A 20,751-nucleotide genomic window follows, 5' to 3' on the forward strand; every position below is an offset into this window, starting at 1 on the left:
TTCTATTTCGTTTGGGGGAAGGGGGGGGGGGCGCCGAAGAGATACCTGGAAGAAACTCTGTATATCTATAAACACAACGCATATAGACAACGTATATACTCCGAATACGATAAAGTAAAGATGTATGTATTTAAAAATTGATAAAAAAAATCATGTCTTTATCCCGAGTTGCCATCCCCAGTATTTTTTAATAAGAATATTCGAGAAAGTTTAAGGGAGATCAACCCGCTTTATTTAAAATACCAGCAATTTCTCAATAACTAGTTAGAATATATAAATACAGATTATAAATAGTGGTAATCTGTGATGACTAGTCAGTTCAATAATCAAAATCGATATCAATTTTTTTGTTAAGGACCCTAGTACTGATAATTCGTTCTTATCAATCTACGTTGTATCCAGAGTTTCTATTTATATATAAAACATATACTTATACCTGTGTCCGCCCCCCTCCCCCGAAAATATCAAGTCCCCCCCCCCCCCCCTCCTCTGTTTGTATCTCGTAACTCACAGAAAATGAACTGACGGTTTATATAATATATTTTTTTTATTTCTTCAGAATTTTAATTATATTTAAAATAAAAATCGTTTAGCTAAAATAAAACTAAACGGGTTTTGCTTTCTCTATTGTGTTAAAATGTGGACTGGCCCGTTGGTCTACCGGGAAAATTCCCGGTTGGCCCCAGGTAAAAAATCCCGTTGGCCCCCAGAAACGGTGCTGTATTAGGCCTATTAGTTCTTTAATTTTATTTTCTAATTAATTGATCACGTGAATTTCCATTAAGTTAAGAATGATTGTCCGCCTCTAATAGGAAAAAAATGAAAATTTCAATTTGGGTTTGCGGGCCCCTTTAAAAAAAATTTCCCGGACCTCTTGTACGTACGCAGCACACCCCTGATTGTACTATTGTAATTTTTCCAATGTATTCATTCTTGTATGTGCTAGCTTTATGTAGATTACGCGAATAACAACATTCTTGTCTGTCCAATCAGCGTGTGCTCATGTGAGCCAGATTTTTTGAACACTCAGGCCATAAACAAGTCAGTCAGGCAACAGATGGGGGCACATTGTGGTATAGGCCTACCAGTTAGGATTGTTTTAAACTTGGATGTGGTATACAGTACAAATATTTGAACGGGAACCTTTCGTAATTCGCATGAGTCAGAATGATAAATGTTCGGTCACTGATAAGAGGGGTGGGGGAGGGGGCTTGGGCTTTAGTTCACAACACGTAAGTGGACATTGGTCTACTAAAAAAAAATTGCTACACATTTCGCCGGCATGACAATTTCTGTTATAGGCTCATACATTTTATTGTATATTATACATGAAAGGCATTATCACATTTGTAGATTAACACAGTAAATTACATCCACAAATCAGTTAAAGTATATTTATAAAGCTACACATAATTGAGGACATTTGTTAATTTCGAGAAATCTCGACACGGCGAATAGGTGTGTCGTCACACGCGATCACGAGGTCTCCGTACGGCTATTTTTAGCGCTATGACGTTAAACGCTTTATTTAAAGGGAGACTACCGACCACGCTGAGACAGAGGACTAAGAACTCCGATAGCGCAGGTAGAGGGTAGTCCGTGTTTTATACCGTTAGAAAATTTAAAATTATTTTAGATTAGCATTCACAGTTTTTATAGACATAAAATTTTGGCTATTTTTGAATAAAAAGTGTAATGTTAGTTGTAGTAAATTGTCAAACATACAATGTTGTGTAGCAAAACATCTACTAAATAAAATTAAAATAATTAACTCACGAATATTATAATTAGATCTTAGTGCCTAATTGCTTTGATTTCCCTGGATTAAGCTATGACATATACCATTCGTTGTCTTTTTGAAGTTGTTATCAATAGTGAATTACTGTGTACATTCAGAGATGCTAATATTACTTTTCTGTTGTTTTTATTATAGGTTCTGTGTTTAGATAGATTTAAAGTTTTATTTCGAAGAACATCAAAAAAAAAAAAAACAACATCAAGATGGTTGCTGTGGAGTGCTCGAAGGTTGTCGTTGTGATCATTAATATCATTTTTATGGTAAGAAAACATAATCATTTAATTTTTCTTATTAAAGTAATCAAAGAAAAATTTAGAATAAATTGATTAAAATAATATAATCTCAAATCCAAAAAAAAAAAAACATAAATAGTCAAAAAAAAAAATCTTTATACGACAAATAATATAAAGGCCCAATATAAGTATTGGACCTTTTCAAATGCCAAACTATGTGATACATATGCACTCTACCCCATACCCTATAGCATTCTATGTAAAATGTGCATTTATAATATCAAAGACTTGTTTTACTGTCTATGTTTTTCTGTATTGTTTTATCCATTTATTTATGAAGAAAGAATATTGGTTTTAAAACGTTTTATACAAGCCAATGTTGCCCAATCATCATACCTAAGACACATTGAGCAGACGAAGTAGAGTTCATCTGTTGTAATCGACCTCGACATACAAGGTGATAGTGTGGTCAGCACTATGCTTTGCAGTGTTTTTTAGTATGATTAATCAGTAGATTAATATTTACCACAAATCCGCCAATAAAAAAAAATTCGTTCACTTTTCTGATATGAACAGATATTTGGTCTGGCCGCTCTTGTGGCTGGTATTGTGTTTAAAGTTGGATGGGAAGACGTGAGAGATGTGTTTGATTTGCCCGATATTGGTGGTGACATTCAACTTGCCGGTGACGCCCTCGCCTATGGTGCTATTGTCTTTGGTGCCTTCATCTTAGTTCTGGCTCTACTCGGCTGTATTGGTGCTTGCTGCAAAGTCCGGGTTCTGTTGGCTGTGGTACGTAAATATCTTATTCTATAAAATCCTTACATGATTTTATAATACTCTTATTTTACATAGATAAAAGTAATACATTTGAAGTCAAATCACACATGAATAAAAACTTAAATTAAAAAATATTATACATAAAACACAATATAATATCGTGCATAGTTATTGTTTATAGTGTATTCGACATTTAAATCAAACAGTTTAAGTATTATATATTGAAAATCTTGCTCAATCTCATTTAATTTTTTCAGTACGCAATTGTTGTGATCATTCTACTTATTGCGCAAGTGGCCATTGTAGTTTTTGTGGCAGTGAAAGGAGACTTTGTAAGTAAAACAATACGTGATTCTATTTTTTTTAGATGATATCATCTTGCCGTTTCACAGTTAAATTTCAAGAAAAATAAAGTCTATCTGACATTAACGGGTACACTAAAATGGTGTTTTCTCCTAGAACTCCACAACCTGAATTCGCTTATAAAATTTACATACTATTTTTATGTTAATGGACCTGCCTATTGTAATATATGTATAAGTAAATAGCTCCGATTAAACAAATATTTGAAAGACACTAGCCAGTTCCAATTTAGTATTAATACTAATCTATGAAGGATCCGAAACATATTCCAGCTTGGAAAAAGCAACAAAAAGGATGAGTGGGTTGAGATTGGTATAACACTGACTGATAGTAAACCATAGTATAAAATTACATATTTTAGGTAGAAAGGCAATACCAGAGGAGTTATTGTCTGAAACATACTTACATATTCAAAATAACAGGCCCGCTTCTTTTAAAACACAAACGCAGACACTATATATATATATATATATATATATATATATATATATATATATATATATATATATATATATATATACGATTGTTAACACAGATGAAGGATAAACTTGAAGTAGAACTGCAAGGGTCTCTAAAAGAGTACAAGGAGGATGGCAAAGGGAAATCAACAGCTTGGAGCTCACTGTTTGACTTTGTAAGTAGGATTCATTTTTGATTTGGGATTAACATTTACATTATATGTTTTTTTAAAATTCAATTAATAAGAACTTAAATATTCTGCAGAAAAAATGAAATAAGTCTATATCTAGACACATACTCATTTTTAACTAAAATAAAAAAGTAGCGTTTTTTTTCCTTATATGAAAGCAATATCTTTTTCAAATATATTTCAGTTGGAATGTTGCGGTGCTAAAGACCCCAAAGATTTTCGTAACCTCACTTTTGCAAACAATGCATATCCATTTTACGACAGTCACAGACCTGACCTTTTCAAAGGCCGCGAACTCTACATCCCAATCACATGTTGCAAAGCATGGGATTATAGCAAGACATTATCAACAGATAGTTTCAACCAAAATGGAGCATGCTTAAATGGCACAGCAGGCAAATTTTACAATCAGGTTAGCAATGTCTCAAATACTTTTAATGTCCTTCTATTCTTCCATTTTCCTTAAATATAGAGAAAGTTTTGTCATGTATTTAATTTAATGTTTATCCCAGTTAATTTTATTTAATTTCATCAAGCATTCATTTAAAATCATTTATCTTAAGATTAACATTTCAAGCCATCAATAGAGAAAGTAACTGCTAAAATTACCAATTCTTAAAACGAAAATAAACTTTTCAATATAGATTGATAAAAGGATTGCTTGAGCAAAGTATTCGTAGTGTTAGCTTTCCATTTTCGAAATTATAAAAGTAATAAATATTTCTATTTCACTTAAAATGGGATCATGGATAAAGAAATACGTTAACAAATTTATCGGTTATGTTAAACAAATAAAACATTTTAAATTTTCTTAGAAGTATAACACGGTTGTGTGAAAAGGTGCCTTTCGATATAAACTGTAGTCTTTGATTACTTTTTACAATATGATATTCATATTTCGAATTTAGTGACAGTGTAATGCCACTATAGTATTCATTTCATACATTACATTAAAAAAATTTACTGTATCACCTTCAGGGTTGTGTTGACAGTGTTGTAGACAAAGTCGACAGCAATAAGGCCATTTTGATTGGTGTGGGCGTGGCGATCCTTGTGATTGAGGTAAGACATTTATGTTGACGCCATCGTGGAGCTTTTACAATTTAAAAGTATTTTCCAACCAAAATCACACATACATTCAAATATAACGCTCTTATAATTAATAACTGCTCATTAGATACATAATTTAATAAAGAAACAAAACAGTGATGTGTAACTTAGTTTTAATTGGTGAGAGGTTCACTATAATGGATACAACATATGCATTTTTATTGTATGTTCTGGTGGGTTGACACAGTGTGGTATTTTATGACATTAAATGGGGAGGGGAAAGGAGGGAAGAGTTGTGTGTCCTGATTTGAGAAAGTTTCCTTAATGCTCCATTAAACCTGTATATTGCTTACTAGTTTTCCATTTTGTAAAACTCGCGTAAATTACGTTTAGTTAATTTATTATTATTTGAATACGGCAACAATTTCGATCACAAAACTTATAAACTTATACAACACGCAAGCCTTTTAAACTGTTAAAATTTGTTCTCTGAACATATGATTAAAACTATAATACACCCAGAGTTTTAAAAAGTAAACAAAATAAATATAAAAAACCTCGACAATAGTCAGGTTTCTTGACAAAACAATTTGGAAAGCTGTGAAAGTCACACCCCATTTAACTAAAGAAAAAAGTTTATTTGTCGACTTAAAGTTTGTTTAAGTACTTCTACGTGACCTCTATCCAGATTTCATTGGATTCCTAGTAATTGTGTCAATATGTACCACCCATTTGCTTTTATCACCATTAACAATCGACGTTAAATATTAAATAAAAGCTAAGCCTTCTTCAACCAAGTAAGCAGACACGTTCTAGTTTGGCTTCTAGTGGGTGTAGTCAAGTCTATTAATGATGACTAATTATACTGTTTCTTGTCTTCTTGGTCTGCTAATTTATTTATTTTTGATACGATGTCTTTCATAGCGTATTATAGAAGCATTAATAAAATGAATGAAACGTGAATATCATAAGCCCTGCTTAGTTGTGTAATTAAATGTCAAATATTTCTTCTTTCACGCGAAATAATATATGGTCCAAAATAATTAAATTACATTATATACAGTATTTTAATTAGTTAAAATATTTGCTTAGTTAAAAAAAATAATTCTAAAACAATTAAAATTTTGAATTTCTAACTGGCTGCACAAGCAATTGACTCCTTGAAGTTCAATTGTTGTTGATCTATATTTTTTACTGCCAAAGACAGCGAACTAAATACACGAAATTATGCTATAATAAACCCCAGATATTTCATCAAACAAATGAAAGAAACCTTCGAAAAAATGTTACAAAAACACTTAAAATATACATGAACGCATCGTATTTTATCTGGTCCTTTAGCTACTTGTGACTATCCTGGCATTTTTTATTTGCTGTTCAAAACACGGAAAAGATGTAGCGGTTTAAACAGCAGGTAATAATATAAATGGGCTTTATATGTCGTCGTAATTTTGTAAAATTCAGACTTCGCATAATATTCAGGGTTGTTTTGGGTTAGTGCTTTTTTGAAAATAAATATTTCAAAGTTTAATATTTTTTAAATTGAAATCAATGTTTATTCTTAACATGTTTATAAATTACATATTATTTATACACTAGTATGCTTGTATAAATAATGGGTATTAACGTTCAGACGATTAACTGAATTTTCAAGGAGTACGGTGTTTTAAACAATGAAATTTAAAATAAGCAAAATTATACTGCTAAATACGTACGAATTAATCTTTGAGTGGGCTGTATAATATTTATACTGTTTGATTTCTCCTGAGATAGTTCTGTTTTTTAATTCCCAAACATAACCAAACCAATTCCTTTAACCCAACTGTCGGCTTGTAAACTTATTTTTTATTCAAAACAACCACCTAATACTCTCTTTGTAATTCCTACCTTAATCCTAACCCCGTTTCATAAAATTTAGAACCTCGTGAATCGTGAAGCATACTCTCAAAAAATAGTATATCCTCCTTGTCATGTTTTTAAAGTTTTTTTTTTCTCTTAACGTTTATTTAAATAGAGCAACGTTATTTTTTGTTGAAGATCCACTTTCTAAAATTTACAGTAATAAACAGCTTATTTCTATTACGACAATACTAAAGGCGAAATCGATTACCGCCCACAAAATAAGACATCGATTATGCGAGTACACAGCTTTATCGATTACCGCTGTCATTTGCTAATTAGAAAGCTTGACATTCACTGGCCAGAGTTTTTTCTCATCCGATTTCATTAGCCAATATGCAGAAAATTGTACTGAAAGCATGATTAATTAGGACATTTAGTTAGGTGGGTTTGGTTTGGGGAGTTGGATTTTGGATTGCAAGTACATGAAAACATGTTTACAAAATAATATTGTGTAAATTAAACACATGTCTAAATTATATTGGATAAATGCTACGTTTTTTTTACACTTTACCATCCTTTTTTCAAATGTTTCGATGTATACGTCTTCGACAGCACATGTAATCTTTAGAAATACGTCTTAATAAATAGCCATGGTACAAAGGGTAAAGTAGTTAAAGTAGTTGTCACCAAATAGAGTTAAACATGTAGTACATTGTAAAAAGCGTCTTTTTGTTTTCTTTTTTTTTTTTGTGGAACGAAATTTTTGAAGACTATTTAAATCTCTTTAAAACATTAAAAAATATCTAAGTTTCAAATATAAATTTAAAACCAATCAGAAGTTAAATTGTGTTAGCTGGACAAAATATTTGCTAAAATAAAATGGTAGGATCAGTAAAATAGGCCTATGTAACAATACATAACTAGCTGAAATGAAAAAAAAACAACATGGTGCGAAAGCTAAAAATAACTCCGGAAAATTCAAAGTCAGTTAGACCAAGAAGATAAATGAAACTCACGTAAAAAAATTAAATGAAAATTAATTTATTTTTAATTGGCAGGTTTTATGAATAAAACACGTCGTTTCGATCTTGATTAATTCTTCCTAAATGCGTTTTATTTACAATGCATAACATTTTAATCAGTGTTTCTTCCAGACTTTTTTCTCCGGGGGGGGGCACTTGAAATTTTCGGGGGGGGGGGGGGCGGTAGACTTTCTTCGGGGGGCGGACACTGTTAAAAGTATATATTTTCTATATAAATTATATACATTTCATTTCGTTCGGGGGGGGGGGGCGGTAAAAAAATTTCGGGGGGGGGGGGGCTTCGCCCCCCCCCGAAGAGATGCCTGGAAGAAACTCTGATTTTAATTAATTAATGAGAAAATGTATGGGATATTTTTTTTACACGAAATTGTAAAAATTAAGATAAATTAGAGAATCGTTAAGTCTAAATTTCGTGTTTAGAGATGGTTGTAATGGTTGTCAAAGTCATGGTTGGCATTCACGCTGTTTGAAGTGCTCTTGTAGTGTTTTTTTTTTTTAAATTCCATTTTTTAATAATAACTTCAGTCAATAGAAATAAGAGGACTAGGCTTAAAGCTAGACATACAAGCCCCCCCCCCTACCCCACCGAACTATAGATGTTTTATCTTTAGTACATAATTCCCTTGACATCTAACAGCCAAGCTTCTATGGACCCCAAACAACTTAGTTTCGCCGGGAAAAATACACCACTTTCTCTAGTCCCATAACAACCCCCTGTCCCCTAGATCCCTCGTAAAATTATAACCAACTTTCTCTATTTTCTCTCGTTCCCTGACAATTCATTTTCCTCCAGAACCCTAAAAACCCATTTCCACCAGAAATCTAACAACCCACTTTCCAACAGACCCCAAACAATACTTTACTTGCAAGCCTCAACAACCCCCTTTCCACCAGACCCCTAACTACTCACTTTCTCTACACCCATAACAACCCACTTTCTTCCAGACCCCTAAGAACCCACCTTACAATAGACCCCTAAGAACCAACCTTACAATAGACCCCTAACAACCCACTAACACAAGACCCATAACAACCAAATTTCTTCCAGACCCCTTAGAACGCACCTTACAATAGACCCCTAAGAACCAACCTTACAATAGACCCCTAACAACCCACCTTACAATAGACCCCTAACAACCCACCTTACAATAGACCCCTAAGAACCCACCTTAGACCCCTAAGAACCCACCTAACAATATACCCCTAACAACCCACCTTACAATAGACCCCTAAAAACCTACTTTCTTCCATAACCCTAAGAACCCGCCTTACAATAGACCCCTAAGAACCCAGCTTACAATAGACCCCTAAGAACCCACTTTCTCTCTCCAACACAATCACCCGTACACAAGCCCACACAAGAACACAAAACCAATACAACACATGTATATCCCAGAGTCTATTGAGATCGAAGCCCATAATCAATCACTGATCACCGATTAAATGTCGGGACTCTCGTCAATTACCCATCGATTTGTTGGCTTTTGTCTCCCCTTGTTTCACCATTCTTTACCCCCCCCCCCCCTCCCCCCCCCCCCCCACCTCTCGGTTCGCGAGTTTCTCTGGTCTAAAAATAGCCCAAGGGAGTCTACTCCGGCTTTTCTTTAAATAAACACAAGGGGTTTAGCAGATTTTCCTTAGTTAAAGAAAATAAATAAACTGAGCTTGCCGTAACATGTAATATATGTATCCATATATAACAACAGCAATTTATCATAAAAGTCTAGCTGGTTGTATATTTTGTTATTTTTATTCGTCAAACTAATAAGCGTCAAAAGTGGTATTTGATTTTACTTTTAAAGTGGGTCATATCAGAAATTATTATTTAATCGCTTAATGCAGGGCTCGACAACCTGCGGCTCCTTGTTTACTATTCTGGCATATAATATAAAATTTGTATTTTTTTATATTTTTTTTTGTGTATTGGTTTTGCGTTGTTAGAAGATTCATACACACCTAATTCAGGGGTCGGCAACCTGCGGCTCCCTTGATATCAAGATGCGGCTCTCCAGCTCCTTGCACACATACTAATAATCTTAATAAAAAAATAAAATATTTAAAATAAAAAAATGTTAGTGGCTCTTTAAAACCAGTGAGATTTTGAAAATTGTAACTTTTGGCTCTTCCGCTTCAAAAGGTTGCCGACCCCTGACCTAATTTAAAATAAATAATGACGTCGCAATTCCTATCTTATAAAGGTGCTAAAAATAAATTATATCGATGCATTGAAACCTCGTTGATATTTCCCCGAGCAGGCCTTTAATCAATAATACATTCAAATTTTAAAATACCTCTAATCAACAATCTAGAAATAGTGAATGTTTATTAAATATGAAACCAAGCTATTAATGCCCCTTCTTTCACTTCAAACACACAGCTTTAATAGAGTATTACCATTTTGGTTATTTTAAAAACTAAGAAAAGAAAATCCTAATTTTATCTCTATTGACTGAAGATTTCTTTTTTCGCGAGATGTTCAAACAAGTGTAATCGAACTTCTAGTACTCGCTCTCATGTAATCGCCGCAGGTTAAAACCCAACCCCCGCTGCTAAGCGACCGCAGTATCGGGCGATCTGGTATCGATTGTGATTTGCCTTGTCCGCGTGGTAATGAATAAGGAAATAGGATTTTTTTTCCCCCATTGAAATGGATTTATTCGAGCTTATTGAGGGCGGATTCAACCATCATGTTAGGTTGGGAGCTCAAGGGGTTGGGGATTGTGTGGTGCCATTGTATGGGTCGGTTTGTGACATGAGTCGTTTTGGATGTCAGTTGTCATTTTGTTGTTAGGGGCGTGGTCAGAGTTTCTTTCAAGCCATCCCTTGGGCGGGTAGCGCACCACGTTCCCCCCCCCCCCAATCCCGAACGAAAAACAGAAAAAATATATAATGTATATAAACAATATAGGCCTACACTGCAAACAGTATCCGCCTTCCTCCACGGGAATTTAAGTGCATCTCCCCCCCTCCCCTAAAGAAAAATGTCTGAAAGAAACAGTGGACGTGGTTGGTTTTGTGATTATTTTTGTTTGGGGCGTAGTGAGTTTTGATTTTCACTTTAGGGGCGTGATTAAAGGTGAATTCCATTTTAAGGGTGCACTGAGTTGTGGTTCTTGAAAAGGGTTTTGATTTATTTTTAAATTTCGTTTAAACATGTGTTGACAGTTTAGAGTTTGTTAGTTAGGGATAGTAAATGTCTCTTCGGTTGTCATTTAGTTAATCAGGGTGTGGTCACTTAAGTTATTTTGACAGGGGTGTGGTCAGTTTTGACATATCTTGTTTGTACACTCAAAAAAAAAAAAAAAAAAAAAAAAAAAAAAAAAACTCCTGATAAAATCGTGACGTGTTTTTTTTGGTGTGCTGGTATTTGTTTTTAACTTTCTTATCGGAGCTAAAAGCCCGCGGCTTAACCAACGATTTATCTATCGGTGTTTCGAGAAAAGCGCAACCTGATAATTGATTGGTTGTTTGTTTATTGCAACTTGACATTTTTAACTGGTGGTCGTGCGATAACGCTCGATATCAGAGCACTGAGGTCGTGGGTTCAAACACTAGCTCTAATCTATAGCTCTAGCCTTGTATTGGGAGGGTGAAGCACTAGCTACATTAAGCTCATTACAGCTCACAACTCCGGAGCTGAAAATAGTGCCTTGAATACACCACACCGCATTGTCAATAATCATCTAAGCCGACAAGTAAAAAGAACACGATTTTCATTCGATTTTACGTTTCAATAATCGGCTTTTATCAATGCTAACAAAGAACTTACAATAGCGTTATTTGGAGGTCTGTCTTGAGAATTCAAAAATTTAATAATCTTTATATTCTATCTCTCCCCACCCTCCCTATTCAGTCTTTTATAATCTTTACCCCCCCCCCCTCTCGGTCACTCCCACCTCACCCCCCCCCCCCACGCCAGCCTGGTGACCTAAATGTCACCTGATAACAAATGCTTGATTTAAGGCTTTTGTATTCCATCCAGTCTAACTAAAGCTACAACTGATTCAAGTTCCCATGTAAAGAGTTGTGTGTTTATTGCTATTGTGTTTTAAGACTTTTCGTGGACTACTTTTAATAGATTTTTGAGATAGCATTAACAAACACAAACACTTACATACACAATCATTCACATACATACTAACACACACACACATATACATATATATATATATACATACATACATATATATATATATATATATATATATATATATATACATTCACACACACATATATGTATTTGTATGTGTTCGTGTATGCTTGTTTGTGTATGTGTGTGCGAGTGTGTCTGTACTTTAATGTTCTTGCTTAGAAAACAGTCGTTGACGACTGCTTTAAAAAAATTGGCATGCACTGCGATTGGCTTTTGTTGCTGTTCAATATCTCCAACATGCGATCAAATTTCCCATTGTTCTCTTTATCTTGTACTGCACGCCGCCATATTGGTGACCTCATGCGTTCGACGCCACTTTCAAACACAGTCCGATTTTTTTTTTTTTTTTTTTTTAAATTTCACAATTCTAAACATTTCTGCCATAGATTAGAAAAAAAAATGGGACTAGGAACGCTTTAAAAAAACAACAACATGATAATTGAAAACGTCGAACTTTAATGCCTTATCTTTTCAACAACGGAAACATTTTTTTCCTTTTGTGTTGACATAGCACAATAATTAAAAATCATGCTAGATTTGTTTTAGGCTCAATGTATGCACAACAAAACACTCGGCCCTAGAACGCTTGTAGAAAACATTCAATGCTGTGTTGTGTAGTTTACAACAATTAAAAACTATGCATTTAACGCTACGATCAGCAAGGGGACAATACTGTATATGGCATGTAATCCATGTCTGTCATGAAAATAGCCTTGTACTTGAGAGTTCGCTGCCCTTGTAAACAAGTTTTTCTTTTTTTTAAATCAGTTTTTCCGTCCATTGAAACTGTAGACCTTCAGGTTTTCCTACTTTCATTTCAATCTTCTGCGTGTTAAATAAAAACCCACGTAAAATAATAGAGGTAAATCCAATGGCTTTAAAATTTAGATCATTTCCGTCTTTGAAATCTCGCCATGTGAAAATGTAATGCTTTTAAATGACCCACCTTGCTAAATATAGACCATAGGGTTTTTTCTGTATTCATTAATTTTTTTTTCTAGACGACTTTGGGACTTTTATTACGATTTGCATTTTACTTCAATTTTTTTCAGCATTTTAACTGCGCTTTTATTTTTTTTTATTCTGTTGTAAACAAAAGATTTTAAAAATAGTTCGTGTGCATTTAAAATACATTTCTGAAAAGAAAAAAAAACCTGTGGTTGACGTTTCGAAGGGATCTAATACTAAGCTTAAATTTTAACGACCTGTTTTAAATATCGATTGTAAATGACATCAATCTTCTGTGAGGGTGTAGTGTTGGACTTTTGTGACAATGTGTGATGAAAGAGAGAGGGGAATGAGTTTGTGTGACTTTTAGCAGGTATATAATATTTTTCAAAGTGATTAAAAAAGGATATTTCGTCTTATGATTATGGATGTTGGAGGGAAGGGTTTGAGTAATACTTTGTGACGTCATTTTATGAGGGTATGGGTTGTTGTTTTGTTTTTTTACGATTTTTAGATTTTTAGGATTTTAGCATGAGGAGGAGGTTAGAACTATCGTCTGCAAAATTGAAATTCTCTCTTTAGACCTAACGATCCAGTTTGGGCAAATGAAGTAGAGTTCACGTGTTTCTTGATCTCGGCATATCGAGGGATAGTGTAGTCGGCACTATGTTCAGCCTATACTTTTTCCAACCGTGAGTTAGGTACCCATTAGAGCAGGGTGGACTCAGGGGACATCCTATCAGCACAAGTCCGAATCGAGATCCGAACTCGAGACTTTCGGGTTAGCAGCCAATCGCTCTAATATTCGACCAGGCGTTCCCCAATCATCTGAAAAACGTGTCCAAGTTTAAAGTCGACCCCTACACATATATTCTTCTAGTATGTTCGCTCCGCACAAGTTTTGTACCAAGTCACGAGTTACACGTTGTTGTGAACTTTGGATCTACGCCTCAAGGTTAATTAGATAATAAACAAAAGTCTAATCAATCACCACCGACCACCTGTGTGTTAGTTTACCTGTATCGATTGCTCACAAATCACGTTCGGTCTATTGACTTGTGCGGGTTGTGTTCGATCTATAGGTGTGTGGTGGGGGGGGGGGAGGGATGATGTAAATAAATTGATTGTCGAGGTACAACAATGGAGAGTAGACCTTAAAAGTGCACGCTGAAATTCATTAAAACCTGCTTCTGTAGTGATTAAAGGTTTTTATTTTCCCAACAGCCTACACTTTAACCCAAATATGACAGGTACTCCTTAAAGCTGGGTGAACTCAGGAACCGAACTCACGACTCTCATGTTTACAGGAGCATTCTCTCCGCTCTGACCACATCGTCTAAAAAAATTTGAAAAAAACCTTTTTAAATACTGTATTGTATATTCATTTCTTTTTGTATTAAACCTTAACCCAGTCATTAACTTTAACTAGGTCTATAACTCTAAGTCTACATCAACACACCTAACATAAAACCACCCTAAAACAACATTGCATTGTCTTTCTTAAATTGTCGTTACTTTAACAATCATTCCGAAACTGCTGATAACATTACTGTAATCTTTGTTTCTATGACTACGTCTTTGCGCCTCAATACTCTGGTATTAGTTACACGATTAGAAAAAAAAAAGATAACCAATACAAGCATTGTGTTTTAGATATTTTTACCGTTAAATTCAGATATTGGCTTTTATTGTTATCAAAGACTTTATAGCGAAAAAAAAAAAGTTGAATTTTTTTTCGCTACGGAGACTACGGTAACCATGACAACGGAGTAAACGACAAACAAACAGTGTAAGGTTGGCAAACAGGAAAAACGGGATCTCATGCGTCAACCTCTTATCTTGTTGGGAGGGGGTGGGGGAGGTTGTTGGTAGCTAAATATTTGCCTGTGTATTTGTTTGTATGCGTTTATGTTTGTCTGTGTGTTGGCAGAGAAAAAAAAAGGAGGGGGGGGGACGGAGATAATGTACGTTTCAGAATAGGACAGAAGTACTGCACGTATTTCATTCGTTATCTAAACCGCTTTTTCATTCGGTTTATTACGTAGGTGTTTCTTTTTTTTCTTTTATTTAAATTTCAATGAGAATGTATAAACATTCTATTCGTAAAATAAGGGCTCTGTAAATATTGCGAAAAGATTATTTTGACAGGTCGGGGAGTGGATTAAGTAAATGGGTTTTAGCACTTGCATTATATTTTAAAGTAAAAAAATTAAGACAAAAAACGCGTTTAATTAACGATAGAATTATGGTTCTTTTAGCCGAGAGAATGGAACTTTGTGACGTCTTTTAGGGTGGGGGGGGGTTGAACTTTGTGATGTCTTTTAGGTTGGGGGGGGGGGGGGTTGAACTTTGTGATGTCTTTTAGGTTGGGGGGGTTGAACTTTGTGACGTCTTTAAGAAGGGGGGGGTTGAACTTTGTGATGTCTTTTAGGGTGGGGGGTGGGGGGGGGGGGTTACTTGCTGTGAGTCATAAGAGTAGAAGGTGGAATAAAAACTCCAAAAAGAGCATTATGTCATGTGCCGAAAGCCCTCGTATTGAAAATTAATCATATCAGCTTAACATTGTTTCGTCGTGGAAATTCCACTTTTTAAAAAAAAGTTTTATCTTGCTGTAATTTATTTCCTAATTTTCCAATCACTGATAACAATTTTTAGTAATAGCTAATCTATAAACCCGATTAGTAACGCTAACTAAATATAACCTGGGAAATTCAACAAGCAATTGATTAGATATTACGCAATCAGATTATATAAATAAAGGTATACAACTCCCAAATATTTTTTTTTCATTCGAACTAAGTTATTTAATTTTGTGCTATATCTCCTCACCCAGACGTTCAACTTTGCGTAAGAAAGAAAAAAAAAAGTTAAAAACGTAGATCAAATTACTAAATACGTTTGCCTTAGTTCATTCACGAAAGACACCATAAATAGCCTACTTTTCAATTATTCTTTATATCAAATGTCAGAGAAAAAATGATTAGAAAAGTATTTTTAGAATAAAACGCGCCTTTTCTGTTGTATTAGCTTGTTCGTTTTAGTTTTCTTAATGTTTTTAACACATTTAAGAGAAAATAAGGATTGACTCGCTTATATTGAATTTAGCTCCCTTAGTCAATTTTTGTTTTCAAAATTGTAGGCTCATTGTTGATCGAGATATACGATACTCGGAAAAAAAATAATTAAATGCAGGATAAAATGAGAGTATTTTTAGCGCCATTTTTTGGTGGGGGAATTGAGATTGTTTGACGAAACCTCGGTAGTTTTAATTAAACAGATTTTTTTTTCAATAAATAAAATAAAAAAAAAAAAAATCTGTAGTGTTTGTATAGAGCAGGGGTCTCCAAACTTTTCAGTCCGAGGGCCGCATTAACTATCAAATTTCAGTTCGGGGGCCAGTTTCTTCCAGGCATGTCTTTGATTTTTCTGGGCAAAGATCCTCAGCCATCACCAACAAACGTTTTTTCCGTGGACAAAAAGATCTCTGCGGGCCGGATGAGAGGACCTCGCGGGCCGCATCCGGCCCGCGGGCCGTAGTTTGGAGACCCCTGGTATAGAGGTTTGTGATGGACAATCAACTAAAAACTATTGAAGCAAACGTTATCTTAGTAACATGTAAAAACCCAGGTCCGTGTAATGTCAAACGTTTTAGCCTAGTGTGTAGAAGTGTTAAGAGTGTGTAGTGTGTAGTATTCACATCATGAGCACAATGCTAATCGGTACTTAACATTTGACGAAAGATAACGCTAAGACAATGAACAGGTTCTCAAACTGCTGAAGTAGATACTGGAAGAGCTGTTAGTTTTTAAAAAAAACAACTAAATTTTACAACATATCCGTACATTTTTTTAGGTTTTATTTGTGTATCCATGTTACTCTTAACCCTTTTGATAACGATAACCCAACCCTAAAAACCTATCCTATTCTTATCCTTAATACATCAATTAGCATCGACTTTTGAAAAGTTTTTGAAATTATCTATTTTAAAGTAACTCACTAGAAAAAAAAATGTTAATTGATTAAAATATAAAAATCTAACTCTTTCTATTACATTGAATTAAAAAGAATGAACTCTGTTGTTACCATATTATATAAAGTGCTAAAATTTTAAAAAGTGACCAACCTAAGATTATATTTGATCTATTTCTTAAGAAATAAAAACAACCTTTATTCATACATTATTTGATCCATTCCAAATTTCTGGGTAATTTTTATAATTCACTTCTTGTTGCGTACACTAATCCTAATTAGTTTTAAAACTTAGTTCTTGATTTTAAGTTAATCAACCCCCCCCCCCCCTCTTGAAAACATTAAGGTTGACAGTTTTAAAAATTTAGGTTAAAAAGCTCCAGTCTAATCAAACATTCGAGAACAACAACCAAGCCACAAAGCTGGTGATAAGATAAGAAAATGTCACAGATAGGGCTTACACGTTTGAATGTTAAGCTATGACTAAACAGTTTACACGTGTTACATAAAATTTTACATGACAATTTCAGTCTTCTCACTCGACCACCCCCCCCCCCCTCCCTCACCCTATACCACACCTCATTTTAATTACTTTATCCTTATATACAGCAGTTAAAGAAACCTGGCTGCTGACTTCTCTCCCCTTTTACGTAAATATATTATTAGAACGATAGTTGTCTGCCGCTTGGGGGGCTTATCGCCCTCCTCGCACCCCGCCTAGCGACGCCACTGGCGTTGTTACCATTAAAAATTGTTTCAGGTTGTTTTTTTTTACCAAGCAAAGATGTCAAATACGCTTTTAAGTTCGCTTTATCGCTTAATTTTCACCGTCAAAACTTAAATTATCTCTCGATGTGACGTCAGTTTTTTTATGTGATGATGTATTCGAAATCTTTTATACAAGAATAAACGAAATAAAATACTTTTTCTATTGCAGCTAAATAAACTATTCTACAATTTTATTTTCTAAACAATTTTTACCTAATTTATTTTAAGGTCGTTACTTAGCAAAATTAACGAAGCTATTCCGCCCTTTATTTATTTTATTCTTTAGATACCTTGATCATAATAATACAGGACCTCACGCTAAAGGTTATTTTCATAAAAAAATAGTTCTCAAAGCTAACAAATTTATCTTAAAGTTAAAATTGGCAAACGGCCAACTCAGTATTTCTTTTTTCGATAACATAAATGCGACAAAGTTCGCTTATCAGAACTTGAAACAAAACTGGTTGGCGGCTACTATCAAAGGACTAATTTATGAACCTAGCCTCGAAAACACGTGGTTATAAATTACACCTTTTTGTGTGTCCTTTCCTACGAACTCTGGCCTTTTGTTTTTTTCATATTTAAATTTGCAGTCATAATTTTTTCTTTAAAAAAACAAAATAATGAATCGCCATTTGCTCCCAACGAAAACTGAAAAAAATAATTGAACTTTAAATTTTTGAAAATGTGAAACTTTTTAAAGCATTTCATTTTTAAATTTATGTATGTATTAAATTACTTTTATCAAACACCAAAAATCTAATTTTAATTATTTATTTGTATTGTTTATATAATTTAGTCGATGTTTTTATTTTTCCCCAGCTTGTGGTAATCGTCATGGCGTTCTTCCTCTGCTGCAGACACGATGACTAAACAATGACTGACCTCCCTTTATCAAGAATACAAAAGAGTTCCTTATCAAGCTATTACGCAGTACAGACGCAATCTATGGAAATCCAGTCGTGCATAATATTACAAAAATACATTTTTGAATTTAGAAGTCCTCTTTAAAAAAATAAATAATTATAAGTTCGTTTTTAATTTGTGCTGTAGTGGTTGAAAAAAAAATTAAAAATGAATGTAATTTAGTTTTAAAAGTCTAAATGACAAAGTAGTTTTTTTTTGTTAAATATATTTATTCTTACTTGAAACATAGAAGCTACTATTATTAATACCATCATATTACATTTTTTTTTCATGAAATAAAAAGCCATGTCTAGGACTAAAAATTATTGATCCCAAAAACTGTTAAAGGGGTCGTCCATAAATTAGGTTACGGCTGGGGTGTGGGATAACAAATTTGTTACGTCCTGCTAAATAAAGGTAATATTTCTTACACAATTAAATAATTAGAGGAGGGTCGGCGTAATAAATTATTTTAGTACTCAGGGGTGGGGGGGGTGATAAAATAGATTTTATTTGACTTATAACGATGGGGGATGTGGGAAAGCTTTGTGGACGACAGCCGTTTAACCATTTTTTAGCATTAGGACAGGATATGCAGGTACATGTCTATGGAATACCAAAATATCATTTGTTTTTGTTTTTTTTATTTATCATTTGCTTTCATTTTGAAGGTGCTCAGCCGTGTATCATGTGTAAATAGATTTTTAGAATTTTTTTATCCAATTAAATTTTAATTATGATTAAAAAATTAATTAAAATTATGATTAAAAAATAAATTATAATTGTACTATGTGATTAATAATGTGCCTGACCGATTAATTGTTGTCATGTAAAAGTCGTTGTTACAAATAAATAAAAATTATTTTTACATTAATTTATTAATTATGTTTATTATCTTTAGTTTTCTATCATTGTAAATGTATCACACTTGACTTGACATCGACGTACACAAAACGACATGGACCCATCAAGATTAACATACATCTAGAACCATTTTTAATTAATTAATTAAAATGTAGACTATTTTAATAATTTTATTTTTACAATGATCTAAATTTCATTTGTTTCGCATTTAAAATAGTTTTAAGATAAGCTTAAATTAATTAATTTTTTTTATAGTCTGAAAGCTAAAGAATACTTTTTAAGGGTAAACTAATTAAACTATATGCTTTATAATAATAAATCGAGTGCCTTTTTATGATACGACAACAAACACTTAGAGTCATTTTTAAAAAAAAAGTTTTGTTAACATCAAGTAGATAAAATTTGGCATCTTAATTGAACAGTTAACTTGTAACAGTGTGAGAGTTGTCAAGACCGAGGTCAACATTTCCCATGATGCCGTTGAATACCGTTCCCACAATACAACATCCGGTTTGGCTATTACTTCTACCTTTTATAGTCAGGTGGAATTTATTTTGTTGGATTAAGTTACTAAAAGTATTTACACATATAAAAATGTCCTGTTGTTTAAAGTTTTGAATATGTTTGTTTATTTGTTGAAAAATGTTGAACCAAAGAAACATATATGCTGAAAAAAAAAATTGTCCACCACGCTAAATAATGATTGTACCAATTACATTTGTATTGATTTACGTCTAATTAAAATAGAAACATTTGAATATTTTTAAATGTCAAAATTGAATTAGGTACACTTTGCTATTTACAATTGCCATATTAAAAAATATTAATTGAAATCAATTTTTCTAATTTCACTGGGTCTAAAACATGAGGGGTGTGTGGGTGAATGAATACTTTGATTAACTGATTGTATTATTGACTTGGGATTCGCGTTGAAAATAACATTGAATTTAACAGCGGAGGAAAGGAAATCCTTATACCAGACAACTAACCATTTTTTGTTAACTTTTATAATTTGTATAAATGAAATTTAGCTCGATTTCTATTTTATATTTGTATTTAATTCAACTGTTTAAATTGATATTTAAAAAATAATTTTAAAACAACTCTTAAATATATTTTTAACGTAGATTTCTTTATGTTCTCAAACTTTGAAGTAATTTTTTATGTGCTTAAAGACATTCCTATATAAAGAAAACACCGTGTCATTTGTTTTATAAAGAAATAAAATATTTTATATTTACATTCCAAAATTATCTTGTCAAATGCCATTCCAAGTTTTAAATTTATTTATAGGATGCTATACAACCACAGTCTTGTCCTTTTATTGTTGTTTTTTATAATAAAGTTCAGCTTGTATAATAACAAAATCTTTCTTTCTACTTTAA

The 20,751-nt window shown here is 33.3% G+C and overlaps 1 protein-coding gene across 1 annotated transcript; it reads left to right on the forward strand.

Moving 5' to 3' along the window:
- Nucleotides 1–1,985: 1,985 nt before the first annotated feature.
- Nucleotides 1,986–19,368, forward strand: LOC131931045 (23 kDa integral membrane protein). Its single transcript, XM_059287736.1, has 7 exons — nt 1,986–2,058; nt 2,608–2,823; nt 3,069–3,143; nt 3,710–3,808; nt 4,008–4,235; nt 4,802–4,885; nt 18,419–19,368. Exons 1-7 carry the CDS (start codon nt 2,002–2,004, stop codon nt 18,467–18,469), a joined length of 810 nt encoding a protein of 269 aa, XP_059143719.1. The 5' UTR covers nt 1,986–2,001; the 3' UTR covers nt 18,470–19,368.
- Nucleotides 19,369–20,751: the final 1,383 nt, after the last annotated feature.

This window comes from Physella acuta, unplaced genomic scaffold (genome assembly GCF_028476545.2).
Source record: "Physella acuta isolate Inbredline_101_S28 unplaced genomic scaffold, ASM2847654v3 ptg001882l, whole genome shotgun sequence".
In the NCBI taxonomy this organism is placed as follows: domain Eukaryota; kingdom Metazoa; phylum Mollusca; class Gastropoda; family Physidae; genus Physella; species Physella acuta.

Bases quoted from the DNA above. Each gene is read 5' to 3' on its own strand.
- LOC131931045 (XM_059287736.1), top strand. From the start codon at position 2,002: ATGGTTGCTGTGGAGTGCTCGAAGGTTGTCGTTGTGATCATTAATATC. The intron at 4,236-4,801 runs GTTAGCAATGTC...TATCACCTTCAG, and splicing joins CAGGCAAATTTTACAATCAG to GGTTGTGTTGACAGTGTTGT. The intron at 4,886-18,418 runs GTAAGACATTTA...ATTTTTCCCCAG, and splicing joins TGGCGATCCTTGTGATTGAG to CTTGTGGTAATCGTCATGGC.